Below are 16,297 nucleotides of genomic sequence, written 5' to 3' on the forward strand. Positions count from 1 at the left end.
AATAGTCTGTCACGGTGACACGGATATCACGCCGCTCGTATACTGCCATCTGGACAACAGATTTGAGGACTCTGTTGAACCTTTCTACAAGCCCGTTTGCTTGCGGGTGGTAAACAGAAGAAAAGCAATGGCGTATGCCACGTTCCTGAAGGAATTCTTCAAATTCAACCGAGCTGAACTGCGGTCCGTGGTCGGAAACTAGTTTCACTCGGGTAGCCTTGACGAGAAAACACTTGTAGCAGAAAGTTCTTGACCGTCGCCGTAGAAACTTGTCTTGAAAAAAAAAAAACTGGCCATTTGCTGTGATAATCAATAAGCGTCACTGCATAGCGGCATTTGATGGGAGCTTGCTCAAATGGGCCAATAATATCAATGGCAATCTTCTCCCAAGGGTTGTCAGGGAAAGCTACTGGTTGCATAGGTGCTACGGTTGGCTGTGCTGATTTGTCACATGACTGGCAAACAACACATGTTTTAACCAGTTGTTCTACGTGGTTATCCATTCGAGGCCACCAGTACAACTCTCGCAAACGGCTTTTCGTACGACTGATCCCCGGATGTGATTCGTGTGCGACTTCCATCAAACAACGAGTAAGGATACCTGGAACTACGATCCTGTCACCACGGTAAAGCAAGTAAGTGTACAATGGATAGTTCTGCACGTACATGAAAATATAGCATTAGCTCCACTTCCAGAGATTTTTTATCGGGCCAAGAGGACAAAACAAAGTCCATGACTTTTGCGATTGTACTGTCAGATGCACTCTCTGCTTGTAATTCTGCAATGGTTAACATCGGAGAAAGAAGGCAAACAAACTCATCTTCGGCAACCTCATTGGTTTCTCCTTGCAAAGGCAGTCGAGAGAGCGCATCAGCCACCACATTATCGCTTCCCTTACGGTACTCTACGGTGTAGTTGTAACAAAGAAGTCGCGCTGACCAACGTGAAATTCGCAATGGCCGATGTCCAACACCTTTGGTTGACAGCAAGGTGACAAAAGCACTGTGGTCGGTTTGCAAGACAAAGGGGCAACCCCAAAGGTACACGTGCCAATGTTCACAGGCCCAAACACATGCTAAGGCTTCACGTTTGCCTGCAGAGTACTTCCTCTCTTGTGGGTTCAAGGTACGGGAGGCAAAGGCAACCGTCTGTAGAATTCCCTTGTTATCTTGTTGCAGCACAGCGCCCAGTCCATACCCGGAGGCATCGGTCGTGACGATGGCGGGTAGATTCGGGTCAAAGAAATGTAGAACCTTGCAAGTTGTCAGCAGTGATTTCAAATGGACGAAACTCTCTTCGGCAGCTGGCGTCCAAGCAAATGGCTCGTTGCCTCGAAGCAATGCCCGTAAAGGTTCCACAACATCCGAAAAATGGGGAACGAACTTGGAATAAAATCCCGCCAGACCAAGCAGGGAACGAAGTTCATTGATGTTTGAAGGCGCCGGAGCTTCTTTCATCGCTTGGATAGATGATGCTAGTGGAAAGAGTCCTTTGCCGTTCACAACATGTCCCAGAAACGTTAGTTCCGTGACGTCGAAAACGCACTTCTGGTTGAGTTTCAAGGCCCGCTTTAGAAAGTCGTTGCAAAACAATGCGAAGATGTGAAAGATGGTCTTCTCGAGAAAACCATATACGATAATGTCGTCGATGTAGAAAAGTACACCTTTGCACCCTTTCAGTATGAGATGCATCATCTTTTGAAATGCTGACGGGGCTGAAGCCAAGCCGAAACATACTCTCTTAAAACGAAAAAGCCCGTCGTGCGTGATGAAGGTAGTCAGATCAGGACTCTCAGGATCGAGCTCTAGTTGATGGTAGGCAGACGCCAAATCCAGTTTCAAGAATCGCTTGGCACCAGCTAAGCTGTGCAGCAACTCGTCTGTCTGTGGTAGTGGAAAGCTGTCAACAGTTATAGCTTTATTTGGCTCTCGCAGATCAACACACATTCGTATTGAACCATCCTTCTTGCGAACAACCACTATAGGAGAAACCCACTGAGAGGCGTCAATGCACTCGAATATGTCTTGGGCTTCAAGTTTCTGCAATTCAGCCGACACTTGTTCACGAAGGGTAAACGGCAGTCGTCGTAGCTTGCTGACAACGGGTGGCACGGAATCACGAACCTTAACTTTGTGTTTGAATCCTTTGGCAAGTCCGAGCTGTTTGTCAAAGAGGTGTTCATACTCTGAACGTAGCAGAGGCCAATGTAAGACACTGAAGCGATTTACCTTCAATATTCATCTGTAGTGCCGCAATGGCGTCTAAGCCCAGTACAGTGGTGCCTTCAGATACAACATACAGAAGAATACAAGCAGTTCTGTCTTGGAACGCAGCTGAAGCGACAAAACATCCTCGAACTCTTATCTTTGACTTGGAGTAGTCGAAAAGCTGCACTGAGGTAGGTTTCAAAGGGTAAGTGCTTGAAAAAAACTGGTGATGGAGTTCTTCAGTCAGGATAGTCACAGAAGATCCTGTATCAACTAAAAACGAGATAGGGTGACCTTCCACAGCGACAGATGCGTAAATGCCATGCTTGTTTCCATTGACAACACAAACTGTTTTTCCGCTACTCTGGGAGCTAGCGTCGTCGTCGTCATCAACTTGTCGAACTCTAGCTGAATATCCAGACGACCTACACATAAAATCTAAGTGGCCAATCTTCTCGCAGCGACGACATCTGCGCGTGCGGGCCTTACATGCAGGACTGTTTGCAAGATGATCAGTCGCTCCACAACGATAGCAAGCTCGAAGGTTCGTGGCACCTTGTACGGGATGCTCAGATGCTTTGGCTTTGCACTTATTACAAGTTGTGCGTTCATTTGGTTGTTCAGAAGACCGAGAAGAGCTTTGCGCGGTTTTAACGTGATGAACTGAAGCATCGTCGCAAAATTCTTTAGCATGACTCACGGCTTCTTCGTACTGATTATCGTGATGAACTGAAGCATCGTCGCAAAATTCTTTAGCATGACTCACGGCTTCTTCGTACTGATTAGCAATTGTTATAGCTCGTGAGAGCGTCAGTGATGAGCCCTCAAAAAGTAACCGCACACGTAAATGATGATTCGTCGTTTTCGAGACAAACTGATCACATAGCATCTCATCAGCGAGGCTTCCAAAATTACAGTCTGCAATGAGGATTTGTAAAGCAGAGACGTATTCTTCCGCTGTCTCACCTGCATGCTGAGCACGGCGACTGAACCGTTGTCGAGCCACGATGACGTTGACTGAACGCTTGAAATGATCCGAAAGCAGGGCGATTGCAGAGTCATACGCGTCATTCGTTGACCCGGTGTCACCTGTGCTCGAAGGACTAGTAGCGGGAGCAGAGCCAGACTGCAAGTCCACTGGCTTCAGTGTAGAGAAGATCCGCTGCCCCTCCATACCAAGGCGTGTGAGCAGGATAGCTTTTCGGCGTTTGGCTGGAAGCTCCAGAAGCCACCATGTACGTCTGAAAGGCCTGCTTCCACTGGTCCCATGGGACAGCCGGATGACCAGGCGAAGGCAGGAAAGGCGGTGGCGGTTGCAATCCTGGAATGCTCATTGTGGTGATGCAGCAGAAATTACCAGGACTGATGCACTTGCATGGGTTAAAATCTCGTCGCCAATATGTTGTATTTAGAACACAGAGGAACGATGCATCCGATGCCTGAACATCATCTTCTTTATTTTGTGTCCCCGCGCCACCATCCTCATCTTCTTTCCTATACAACAGCGGTCAATAAAGTGTCAACTTCACAAAAGAATGCATTTCGCACTGCTGTTACAGCATTTTTTGTACATTGCGGCCGACTCCTAACTTAACGCGCATCAATTGCGAAACTCATTTTGCGGTACATGCACCACCGCAATCAAGCGGAAGTCAACAAGCTTGGCAATTTTGCGCTTACCGGAAATTTTATTTGCAGAAGTCGGTCAGCCTGGATTCCTTAGGCTTCACGGCAAGCAAAGGCGTTACGATAGTCTCACAGTCTGTTAAAAGAGCCATCGCAATGTCATTGTCGTGGGCTCTGATAATTTTTTTGATGAGGTCAAAAGTATTTATTTATTTATTTATTTATTTATTTATTTATTTATTTATTTATTGATACCTCAAATGCCCCTGGTATGGGGTATTACATGAGGGGTGGGTTACAATTGTACGAGTTCTTCGATGATTGACTTGAAGTGGCACGGGTCGGAGTGGTGCGCAGCGTCGGTGGGCAGATGATTCCAGTCATTCGCTAGTTGAATGAAAAATGAGTTGAGGTGCGCAGTAGTGCGCGCAGGTGGTGGGTATACAGCTTTAGAGTGACTGTTGCGGAGCGAAAGGCGATGAGCAGGTACGATAATCGAGTGAGCAAGAGACGAGTGATAAAACTTGTGGTAGAGGGACAGGCGCGCTATTTTTCTGCGTGACACAAGACTGGGAAGATTAGCCGTATGTTTTAGATGAGTGACGCTAGAATAGTATGAATAATCTGAGACGACAAATCTAATAGCACGGTTTTGAATAGACTCAAGAGACTTCTGTAGGTTAATCTGGTACGGGTCCCAAACTGCGCATGCGTATTCCAGCTTGGGACGAATGAACGTTTGGTACGTTACCAATTTTACGTGAGGAGGGGTGAACTTAAGGTTACGCCGGACATAGCCAAGGACACGGTTAGCTTCATTTGTTATGCTTTCTATATGATGTGACCAGCTGAGGTCATTAGTCACTGTGATACCAAGGTACTTATACGATGAAGCTAAAGATAATTCGGACCCAAAAATGACGTACCTATGTGCTTGGTAGGAAGCTCTGCGGTGGAATGAGATCTGCGAAGTCTTCTTGATATTTAAACACATTAGCCAAGTTCGACACCAGTTTTCAACAGTTAGTAAATCGTTTTGAAGGGAAATGTTATCATGGAAGCTATGGATAGGACGGTAAAGGACACAATCGTCTGCGAAAAGTCGAATACAGGAGGAGATGTTTGTCGGTAGGTCATTGATGAAGATTAAAAAAAGTAATGGTCCGAGGACGGTGCCTTGAGGAACTCCGGATATAACAGGCGCTAATGAGGAAGTATGCCCATTAATACAGACAAACTGTTGCCTGTTTTGTAGGAAGTCACACAGCCAGTCGAAGACAAAAGGGTTAAGATTTAGGTGTGAGAGCTTAAGGAATAGTCGTTTGTGTGGTACCTTGTCAAAGGCTTTCTCGAAGTCGAGGGACAGGGCATCTATGGGAATATTGCGATCAATGCTTGAGCTGATGTCATGAGTAAATAATGCAAGCTGGGTCTCACAAGATAAACCTTTTTGAAAACCATGTTGCTGTGGGTGAAAGAAGTCAACAGAGATTAGAAACTTGGTTACATGCGAATAAATGACGTGCTCCATTAATTTTGAAGCCACACACGTGGCACACGCATCCCATTACTTTCAAAGCAGTCGCTGGAGTCAGTGTGTCTAGTGGGTTGTCATTTTCCCCACATGACGAGACGTTGGCATCATGATGACAACAGCGGTTGTGGCACGGCCGCCGTATCTTGAAAGCAATCTACGGCATGCACAAAGTGAGCACCAGCACGGGCCTCATCTTCAAAGCGATCTGCGATATGGGCAGAGTGCAACTAGTGCCGGTAGTTATGTGTGCTGTGCTTTCGATGTTTAGTTTGCGTTGAAGCACGGAGGTGAATTCACGGAGGTCAAGCACGGCACGGAGGTCAATTTGGTTGCTGCTATTGCCACGCCTTCTCACTCTCAGCGTGTCGACACCGAGTTTCCGCTGTCATCGAGCGAGATGTGTTCATGTTTACCCGTGCGTGCCTAACACCATGCTAGGTAATTTAGCTACATTATAGACCACTTATGACGTAACCGCTTATAGTGCAGGACCGGATATAGTGCGGTCTTTTCAGACTCCCGTTAATTTTCCCATAGCACTCCATGTATACACATATCACTTATAGTGCAGTTGCGGGAAACGAAATACCGGTTACAGTGCGGCTGCCTGGGAGTACGGAAGTCAGCGGAGACGGCGAACACTCCCCTCAAACAGGCGCCCCAAGGAGTGCTCGAGGAAGAAAGAGAGAAAGTGGAGGAGAAGGGCACATGGTGCGAACGAACAGCCAGTGAGGCTGTAACCAGAATCTTGAGTGCGAGCCGTGAAATATCACGGCGCGCATAGCGAGCGAGGGCCACGAAACTGCCAATGCCGGCTAACGCTCGCTTCACGATAACGGCAGTAAACGAAACTTCAGGGAGCGGGCGGCGCCAGCACATCACGGCGAAGGGGGCACGCGGAGACCGTGGAATGTGAGGGAGGAGGGTGGCAGGGAAGCGGATTTCGCCTCTGCAACTCCGCCACTTCAGTGGCTGCCCTCGCCCTCCCACGTAGCTCACTTTCGACTGTCACCGTGCAGGCGCCGCCCAGCCGGTCCGGCGCCAGCTCCCTGAAGTTTCGTTTTCTGCCGTTATCGGGAAGTGGGTGTTTGCCGGCGTGGGGCAGTTTCGTTGGTCGGCCTGGGGCAGCGCCGCTGCTTCGCTCTGCGCCGTAGCCGCAGCGTGCAAGGTCAACATGTGACTAGAAAGCAGAGGAAGCTTAAAGGAGAAAGAAGGGTTCACTGCCGTTTTCTACGCGTGGCTACGGTAGCGTGGCTGAGACGTCGGCATGTACACGCATCTTCCGGCGCAACGCAGAATCGGCGACCTTGCCATTTGAACGAGGGTGAAATTTCCGCCGTATTTTTCTTTCTTTCTTCCTTTTTTTTTTTTTTTTTTGTTTAGTTCGCAGCGCGACATTGAGGGGTCTCTCCTAAGCTTTTACTCTATGGCGGTGCCGGAGCAATGCCGGTCGGAGGCGCCACCGCGTGAATTATTTCGAATTGACGAGATTCGACTGTCAATTGAATGCAAACGTACTAGCCGCATTCCTCGACTCTCGCATACGCGTGGCGGCTCGTTGCACATGTTCTGCATATGTGCGGCCCTTGAAAATTGTTGCTTTGGTTATAGTGCGGTACCAGCTTATAGTGCGGATATTCGCGACTCCGGCGACTTACGTTATAAGCGGTCTACACTGTAGTAAGCTAATGTTTACAATTTTATATGACCAATAAAACTGATAACCTTAGTTCTTATAGCTGTCTACTAATCTTCTATCGCAATTGATGCTTCGCCTTTCGGGTGAAACTGCTAAATTTTTTTCCTAATGCTTTCTGCCTCGGCGATCGTATGTGCCTCCTTCTCCTCCTCGAGAGAGAAATTTACGCTTCTTCGTTGGCGTAGCCATTTCGACCGGACACACACCATAGAGAAAACGGCAGCGATTGTGGTGATCTCGTGCAGTCTCGTGCAGGCACGTGATTACCACGCGTGGCAATGTGTTGCCAGTGGCTCAAATCGGTACTTTGAATTTGATTTCGTTCGCAAAAACCTCGTTCAAGCTGACATAGGATCGTCACAGCTTTGGAAGGGCCTTCTAATTTGACTATTCGGCAGTTTCAATTTCAGTTCAGTCCCAGTTTCCTTCTCGGAAAGTTTGTTGAAGCGGAAATGCCAAATAAAATGCCTTCGTTATGCGGAGACTTCTTTTGTATTACTTTTTATGGGCAGCTGACCGGGAATCAGAAAATTGTCGTTGTGGCGAAAATTGCAGTTGTAGCGGTATTTGTTATTGGGAAATTAGACTGTACTAGAACTGAGCTCTAATTAGGGCTGGCAAACTAATTTGGAGTTCCCTTTAATAAGAGTAGACCGTACTGTATATCTTAATTTCTATGTAAGTTACTGATACAGTGCAGTCCACATATAACAATATATCGGTTATAACGATGAGTCGAGCTAAGAGTATCAACTTGTGCATTAGGGCTATGAGAAAAAAAAACATATATAACGATATGTTATTCACCGCAAATCGGATATAACGATTGAAATTTTGCTTCTGGGCGGTGTTTTTCATGCAGAATAATTGTGAAAATTGCTTTCCTACGTTGCCCTTAACTGAGACGGGGTGAAAAGTTTGCCTGCATGAGTGCGTATCTGCCGCCATCACCGCGCAGTGCATCCCGGCCGCGCGCCGATTACGAAAGCCACGGAGGGCATCGCAAGTTGGTGCAGCATGCACAAGATGGCGCCAGCTGCTTCGCCGCCGCATCACTGGCGGTCGCACGAGGAGAGGGCGGAAGAAAGGCGATAAGCGAAGGCAACGCCTCCTCTTGCAAGGGGCGCCTGCGCTCCCTGCCACGCTCTAGCAGGAGGTGCGCCCCTTGAGACGAAACTGATTTTGCAAGAGGGGGGAGAAAGCGATAAGCAAGCGGCACCTGCGTGGCCTACGCTCCCTTCACAATCTCCCTCTCTCAGCGAGCGTGGAAATGCACCGTGGAAGCAGCGGGAGGTGCGCCGACAAAGCGCAAAGCTCTCGAGACGAAGCTGCAAATTTCGCAAGACTCGAAGTTCGAGCTCGCGCAGTGGATGATATCGACGATTATGAAAACCGGGAGCGCCACGATCATGAAGGCTAGAAGCAGTGTCCATGCTGATCAACGGAAAAGGCGGGCTTTGTGCGCCATGACGAAACCCCCATGGGCGAAACCAACACGGTGGTGTCCGAACTCTGGGAGCACGTCGCTACTGACGATGAAATAGGTGGTGCTTCAATAAAGGATCTTCCGAGTTCAAATAGTGCTGCCTCGTTCTGCGAAGAGAACTCCGACGGGGCGATCGTTGTCGCGACAGACGGCGGCGTTGTGCGATGGAGGCGATGACAGCAGCAGCAGTGATGACGAGATTGGCAGTGGCCCGTCTTTGACACCGACCCCGAGGTTCAACCAAAGTGCAACGTCGTCGATCGAGTTGCTCATTGAATTCTTGCATGCTAAATTATAGCCGCCAGTGTTCACTTAGTAGATAAATGCAGCAGATGGACGCGATGCACACGGCAGTTGTGAATCCGAAACTTCCACGAAAGCAAGTGCAGATTGCTATTTCAGCGTGCCTAACAATTGAGACGGTATTTAGAGGTATAAATATAAGTTTTATTTTTCACGGCCTACTTTCTACAACGTCAATTTTTTATCGCAAGTGGCAGTTTCGGTTTCGGGACTGCAAAGGTATATTCGCCATTTTTTTTTTTTTTTCGGCAGTCCAGATATAGCGATGCTCAGTTATAACGATCGGATTTCTCGTTTTTCTCGATATCGATATAAGTGGACTGCACTGTAGCTTGTAACATACATTCTTTTTATGCAGTGTTAGGAGACTCCTGAGCATGTGCAGTACAGTCTTTGGTTGCTCGAAAAATGTAAGCATTAAATTTTGCGAGAAATTTTCTGATAGTATTCTATACTCGATTCAATATTTGCCTTTTTTTTTCTTGATTCGATTCAACATGCACTATATTTGGTATTCGCACACCCCTACTTTTTTGTCCTTAGCAGACTAGGTTCAGCCACTCTTTACTCCTCTGTCACGCCATTACTGAATAATAAATACTTATTTTCTGGAAAAAATTAATATTCACCTTCTATTTTAGCTCGAATTTCGCTATATTCAGGTATTCCTAAGAGAACTGTGTTGTGGCCACTTTCCAGCCATGTGCCTCCGTCTTTAGGTACAGGTTAGGCACACAAATACTCGCACCCAGCAACTGCTGAACTACTTTAAATGAAATTTTTCTGCTTGAAAGAATATGTCGAACTCTAGTGGCTGTGGAAGGTAGACATTGTATTTATGCCCTAAATTTTTTGACAGAATATATTGGAAATTGAACATGTTCAGATTTTTATCAATTGGAACAAGTTTACACGTCGTATCTCTGTAGTATAATATCGTAATTCTGCAACGTACGAAGTATGCTGTGTGTGGCAGCCAACATGGAAGGCAAGCTTCATTTTTAAGTTGACTCACTCACTCCGTAATACTTGAACTGAATTGGAGAAACAGTGGGTTCAGGTGGAGGATACAAAAGCAACTATTGCTCAGCAACAAATAGACAGTGTTAACATTTGCAGTTTACACGAACGTTTTGTCTTGATTGTTTAAGTTTCACAAAGGTCCTGTTCACAAAAAAATTGTGTTCTTTAGTGTCGTGTGTAACATGTCGAATGTATCAAACATGCCCCAGCAGGTGCTGTTTATGGAATTAGTACTATATCTTTTTTTGTTTCCACGTAGACTTGTTGACATGATGAGGCCTTCTGAAGTTGTCAGATTTCTGTCAACATTTAAAAAAATGTTGAAAGCCTAGATAAGACATATTCCCACTAACCACTAGGCTCTAACTTGTTTGCTTAAATAAATTCATGTCATTGTAATCACTTTGCTAGTTGCCTAATTACAGCATTTATGGAATTCACATGCATTAGAAGAAGCAAATGAGAGTTGGCTCCCAGCTAAACATGTGAAGAAAGAATTCATTTATAGTGAGTCAAAATTTTGCTGCGTAACAGTGCGCAGGCTGTTAGTTCTAGGCAGTACTAGATATGCACTTGTAACTGTGTACAATGTGTCAAAACAGAACAAAATGATATTTTTGACTCGAACAAAAACGTAACCGAAACATTATTTATTATTGTGTTTCAGAGTGAAACCGAAATATTTTTGACCGGTTTTCGATTCAAGGGGAAAGGTTCACATAATCCAGAGTTCGACGGAAACCCATCTGGCGAGGAATGAGCATAGTGAAATAAAGCGAACACTCGCCAATGGAAATACATGTAATTAAAAATAAAATAAAACTTGACGTTTCAAGAGGAAAGCCAGCAATCCGCAACAACCGACGTCAGGCAATATCAGTATAAGCGCGTATCTCAGGGGTCTCCATAAGCGCATATCTCGGGCAGCGATAGTGCGAGGGCTGCACTAAAATAAGCCTGCCGCTCGGTGCACTAGCCGATCGCCATCGTAGCAAAACCTAGGGCTTGCATGCTAAAGATCTCGTGGTTTCGTTTTTTACGGGTACAACACCGTGTTGCCGAAGCTTTATCGTTCATGTTCGTTTAAGTTCGTTTTATCGAAACAGTGGTCTCGCATTTCGGCGAGTACACTCGATGACGTAAGCAAGGACGGCCTCGCCGAGGATGCAACGACTATTGCAAGCCCTCATCGTGACAGTTTTCATTATAACACGCTAAAGACGAAGACGAAAGGAACACATACGACAGGGCAGGCGCTGAACTTCCAACTGATGTTTATTTCAAACGGTCATGTATATGCACTGCGCTTCAGTTACATCATGCACACATCATCATACAAAAGGTTGTATAAGTCATTTGCAAACTTGACTTTACAGCGCATACATAGACAAAGGGCCAGCAAGAATGACAAAACACCTTTGTCTATGTATGCGCTGTAAAGTCAAGTTTGTAAATGCATAAGCGCATGCATACCAACTAGCCCGTACCCAAACCCTATTTCTGTATAAGTCAATCAATTCATACATAAGATTGTATGGTCGATCATTTCACGTGCCTAGATACCTCGAAAGAAATGTCGCTTATTTTTCCTGCAACGCTCGTCGTCTTTTCCCTCGTCGTCAGCCGCATCACATTCTTCATGCTACTGTATCAAATGACGCGCAAAACGGTTACCGTGCACATAGACAAATAAATTTACAGAAAAATATTTGAGAAACATATTGAGAAATCTATTATGAAATTATTGAGAAAAATAAATACTATGCTTTTATTGTTACTTAGCTTGGCAAATTTTTTCATGCGAACACAAAGCTTATGAACTGTTGAGTTTTTTTGTTTTTTTTTTTTTTCCATTCTGGAGCAGTTCCGGAACAGAACTATTTTCAGTGGAACGAAACTAAAACCAGAACGAAAACGATTTCGTTCCGACGCCCTGCCTGTGTACAGTCGTTCTTGGGCCTCTTTCTACGTAATAATATATTGCAAGTCTGCAGTGCTATGTCTTCTGTTTATTCTTTTTTTTTTGCATACCTAATGATCTCTTAGCAACTGTGTTTACATTTGTTGCTGCAGGATGAGCTGGACTTCTGGCTGTCACCTGCAGAGAGTCAAGATAGGCCGGCAGGTGGTGACGCTTCAAGGGATTCGATGCTACCGTCCACTAGTGTGGCCGAAGTGAATGGGGCAGCCCCTGTGTCAAAGAGTGAGGTGGGCATTTGGGCATAGGGTCTCTGCAGGAACTTTGACTGTGGCCGCAACCATATGTTCATTCAAAAGGCAAAGTAATTACAATGGAATATTGCTGCAGGGTGTGTACCAACCGGGAAAACAGGGAATTCTCAGGCATTTTGAATATTCGGGAAATACTCAGGGAAAACTCAGGGAATTAGTGCCTCTATCAGGGAAAATTAGTAGGGATGGGCGAATATACGGTATTGTCGAATATTCGATCAAATAATTCTATATTCGTTATTCGCTTCTATTCGAATTCAGGTATTCGATATTTTCTAATTATTCAGCGCTCCCGAATAGGCAGCCAAAAGCCACGGACGGCCGGTCACATCTCGGAGGCTATCCTTCACGTCATGGCTGCCATACATCAACTGTAAATCTCGAAGGCTATACGTTTTTGCATCAGAGCCTGAAATGTGCGATGCAGAAGAGCAGAAACGGCGCCAGTGCACAACCGAAATGAAGCGGCGAATTCCGCATCGCCATAGTCAGCAGGGGAAATCGTACATGAATGACAGCAACGATAGGAACGCTTCGTGCCTATTTGTGCCTTTATTGCGTTTACTGCCAAGCATAACGCGTTGGCCGCGGGATTTCATAGTCACCATCCATCATCGCGTCGATAGATGCCGCGGTTTCTTTCGCAGCGGTTGCGGCAAAAAGTAGTTTCGTTTTGACTCAATACGCACGTCGGCCGCGTGCCTAAAAAGCTGTGTAGTGGCCATCCATGATCACATAGATAGCGACCGCGATTTCGTCTGCAGTTTCGTTCTGACTCGATGCGTGCGTCGGCCGGGTACGGCCACGCTAGCAGCAAAATCGTGCGCGTCATGCCGCAAGTGGCAAGTTGCCGCGCGTCAGCGCCTTGCCTGCAAAGTCCACCGTTGCAATCACGTCTCGCTGCGCGGCTGTGCGATATGATCTCGCACGCTCTCGGAACGCGGAATCACCGTGAGCGAAAAGGGTGCGATCGGACAGCGTCCAGAAATCCCTTCATAGAATCGCGAGAGACGACGATCGTCGATTGATAACGCGGCGCAGAGTGGCGGAGGTCCGGTTACCATTGGCTCCGTGACGTCACCCTCGTCGCTCTCGGCACCCTCGGCAAGCCGTAAAACCCTCGATTCTTGCCGCTGTTGCCACGCGCGGTATGACGCGCTGCCGCTCATGCCATGACGCCCACGTTTTTGCTGCTAGCATGGCCTTACCCTTAAGCACCGCAAAGTCTCCGTTCATAATCGAGTCGACAGCGGGCCGCGGTTGCGACAAACAGTTGTTTCGGTTTGACTCAGTGCAAAGCTGTCGAGCATGAAGAGCACCGGCTACATCGCGATGGATGTGCGATCTGTTGGCTGTCAGCTTACTGGCAAAAAAATAATCGGGATGTGCGCGCAGTAGTGCAAAGCGTGTCGCAAATGATAGCGCGAGCCTGTACTGCAAAGGAAGTTGCGAGGCTTCGATCACCGCTGCGAGAGCCAATCAGTCATGAGACGAAGAGAATTGCAGCTTTCGCACTGCTTTTGTGCAAAATAGCGAAAGGATTTGCTCATCCATTACACTAATAAAATCGTGCTGACGTAGTAAGCATTTGCTTATTGTTTTCTGGATACCCTGATAATTCGGACATTTTTTTTTTCAATCCCGTGAAATTTGAATGAACTAGGTTTTACTGTAATATGTGATATATACTATTCAAACTATTCGATTCGAAATTATTCAGCCAAATCACTATTCGCTTCGAATTCGCTTTGAACCTCAAATCCACTATTCGCCCATCCCTAAAGATTAGCTGTAATTTTATTGAAAGGGAACGAAAGTTGCGGTAATGGAGGGAGGGAGGGAGGGGAGGCGATGTTTAGCTGCGGCACCAAATGCGTATTTATATAAAAAATTTGTGAGGCGAGAAGGTGGTAAAGACTTCGGACGCTGCTCGACGAGTGTCTCGTTCTGATCTCGTCAAAAACCCCCGAGCAGCCCCCAGAGGCACCAGCAACAGTCACCAACCCCGCGCGCGTTCAGAGCGAATGCGGGCATAACGCCGACGGCGTCGACAACAGTTCTGCTGCTGCTGCATGTCCAAGCTCATACAGCTGATAAAACTACTATCCTTACTTCGTATAGCTCTCTACTAATTTGCTATCGCAATTGATGCTTCGCCTTTCGGGTGAAACTGCACATTTTTTTTAACATGCTTACTAAAGAGTGACAGCATCAGGCAACATGGTGTCAGCCCGTCTTGATGTAAAAGAAAGTTCCGTTTCACTCAGGGAAAACCTGGAAAACTCAGGGAATCTGAAAATGTCAACTTGGAACTTCGTACAAAAAGGTACTGGAAGACTAGTCGAATAAAACGGAGTTCGCACAAAAGAAAGCCCCTTTGAATAAACGCTCGATAATGTGCGCGGTACAATGCGCAATACAGTTGGTGACCAATAATGCAGAATTGGCAGACACCGCCTGAAAGCCGGGATAAATGAATTTCTAAATATCAAATTCACTAGAAAATAAGTATATTGTATTCCACAAGCGGCCAGAATACCTGGTCAATGCACTGGTGTGTGCATGCACATGTACTTGTATGCGATCTGATCAGTCTGTATTTTAACCATTGTCATGGCTGTCACTACTGGCAGACGAAAGCTTGATCTCCAAATACAGCAAATCTCCATCCCCTGCAACTTTAAATGCAGGCTGACCGTGCTCCGATAGCCATATGATTGCGGGTTTCATTGTAACAGTGTTGGTTCGACAATTACGTTTCGGCAATTCCCTCACGCCCTCTTCAATAGAGACATTGAATGTGGAGTTGGCAAGCTGCTTGATCATAGCGACTGATAAAAATTTGTGGTAGCAGTCAAAAAAGTTGGCCAAGCGACTGATGAAAATTTGTGATAGCAGTAAAAAACGTTGGCCAAGACCATGTCGCTATGTCTCTGGATGATGGTCCGTTGGGAACAAGCCCCATTAATACAGGAAGCGTTCAGAATACAGTCAAACCTCGTTTATACGTACCCACTTAATGGGTAATTGCGGTTTAAGCGTGGTCTCAAAGATTCCCCCACCCAGCCCCCATTGAACCCATGTATTGACTGACCAGATAAGCCGTAGTCGCTCATTGCCTACCAAACGGTTAGTGCGTACTACTATTTTCTTTCTTGTTCTAAACGCACAGGCACAAAATCGACAAAAGTTCATGGGCGCAGATGTTATATTCTCGAGTTACGAGACCCAGACGACAGCCGCCAGTGATAGTGACATTAAAACATTGCCACCATGATGTATTTCCTGCTCATACAGCTGTTGCGGATTGCAGTGCACAAAAGCATGGCCTTTGAGATTGGCTTCCGATAACGCGAAGAAGCTGCCAGTAGGAGTGCGAATTCGCTGTTGCTGTCAAATCGAATCCAATCTAATTCAAGTAGTAACCATGCAGAAGCACATTTTTTTTCTTTAGTCCGCCGGCGTGTTTGTGGTCGTGGTGTTGTCCTAGTGTTCAATGGTCTTTGCTGCGTCGTGTCGTGTTTATTGTTTCTTTTCCTTGTTTTGTGTGCCTGGGGTGCCGTTGAATTCGCAAATGAAGACTGCATTATGCCGAAGTATCACGGTCTGAGTGTGAAAGAAAAACTTCAATTTATTCGTAGCATTGAGAACGGAACAAAGAAATTTGCAGTCGCCGCGAAAAGGATTTGCCCTTGATCATTGTGTGTGGTGTGTGGAACGCTCACGAAAAGTTGAGGAGCGGCATAGTTAACAACTTGAAGAAGTGCCGTATGAGGGACTCCGCTTTTTATGAAGTGGAAAAAGCACTGCTGTTTTGGTTGAAGAAGGCACGGAGCTGGAACTTGCCAATTAGTGTCCCCTTCTGGCCGAGAAACGTTCGTGGGCTAGCTTAACTGCAGTGGTTTTGCCTGCAGCAACTGCTGGCTGTCACGATTCAAAGCCCGCTACGGCATAGTTGGAAAAGCTGTATGCGGTAAGGCTGCTGCAGCAGACAGACGGCACCGATGAGTGGCAAAATGACCATTTGCAGGAAGCCTAGGCAACCTACACTGCCGCCGACAGAATTAATTTTGATGAATCGACACTTTTCTACTGCCTGCTTTTTAACGGGACACTGGCATTTAAAAATGAAAAATGCACCGGCGGTAAACATGCCAAAAATCGAATATTCGGCGACCGATAT

At 46.4% G+C, this 16,297-nt stretch overlaps 1 protein-coding gene across 3 annotated transcripts in view; it reads left to right on the forward strand.

Annotated features, from left to right (window-relative positions):
- LOC119432357 (AP-3 complex subunit delta-1-like) overlaps positions 1 to 16,297 on the forward strand; it is a 213,500-nt gene that overhangs the window by 134,695 nt on the left and 62,508 nt on the right. For all 3 annotated transcript variants that reach the window (XM_049659316.1, XM_037699524.2, XM_049659315.1), the window contains exon 26: positions 11,956 to 12,090. In XM_049659316.1, the coding sequence (XP_049515273.1) occupies positions 11,956 to 12,090 (135 nt within the window). The remainder of the gene's footprint in view (positions 1 to 11,955; positions 12,091 to 16,297) is intronic.

The sequence above is a fragment of the Dermacentor silvarum genome, chromosome 11 (genome assembly GCF_013339745.2).
Source record: "Dermacentor silvarum isolate Dsil-2018 chromosome 11, BIME_Dsil_1.4, whole genome shotgun sequence".
Lineage (NCBI taxonomy): Eukaryota > Metazoa > Arthropoda > Arachnida > Ixodida > Ixodidae > Dermacentor > Dermacentor silvarum.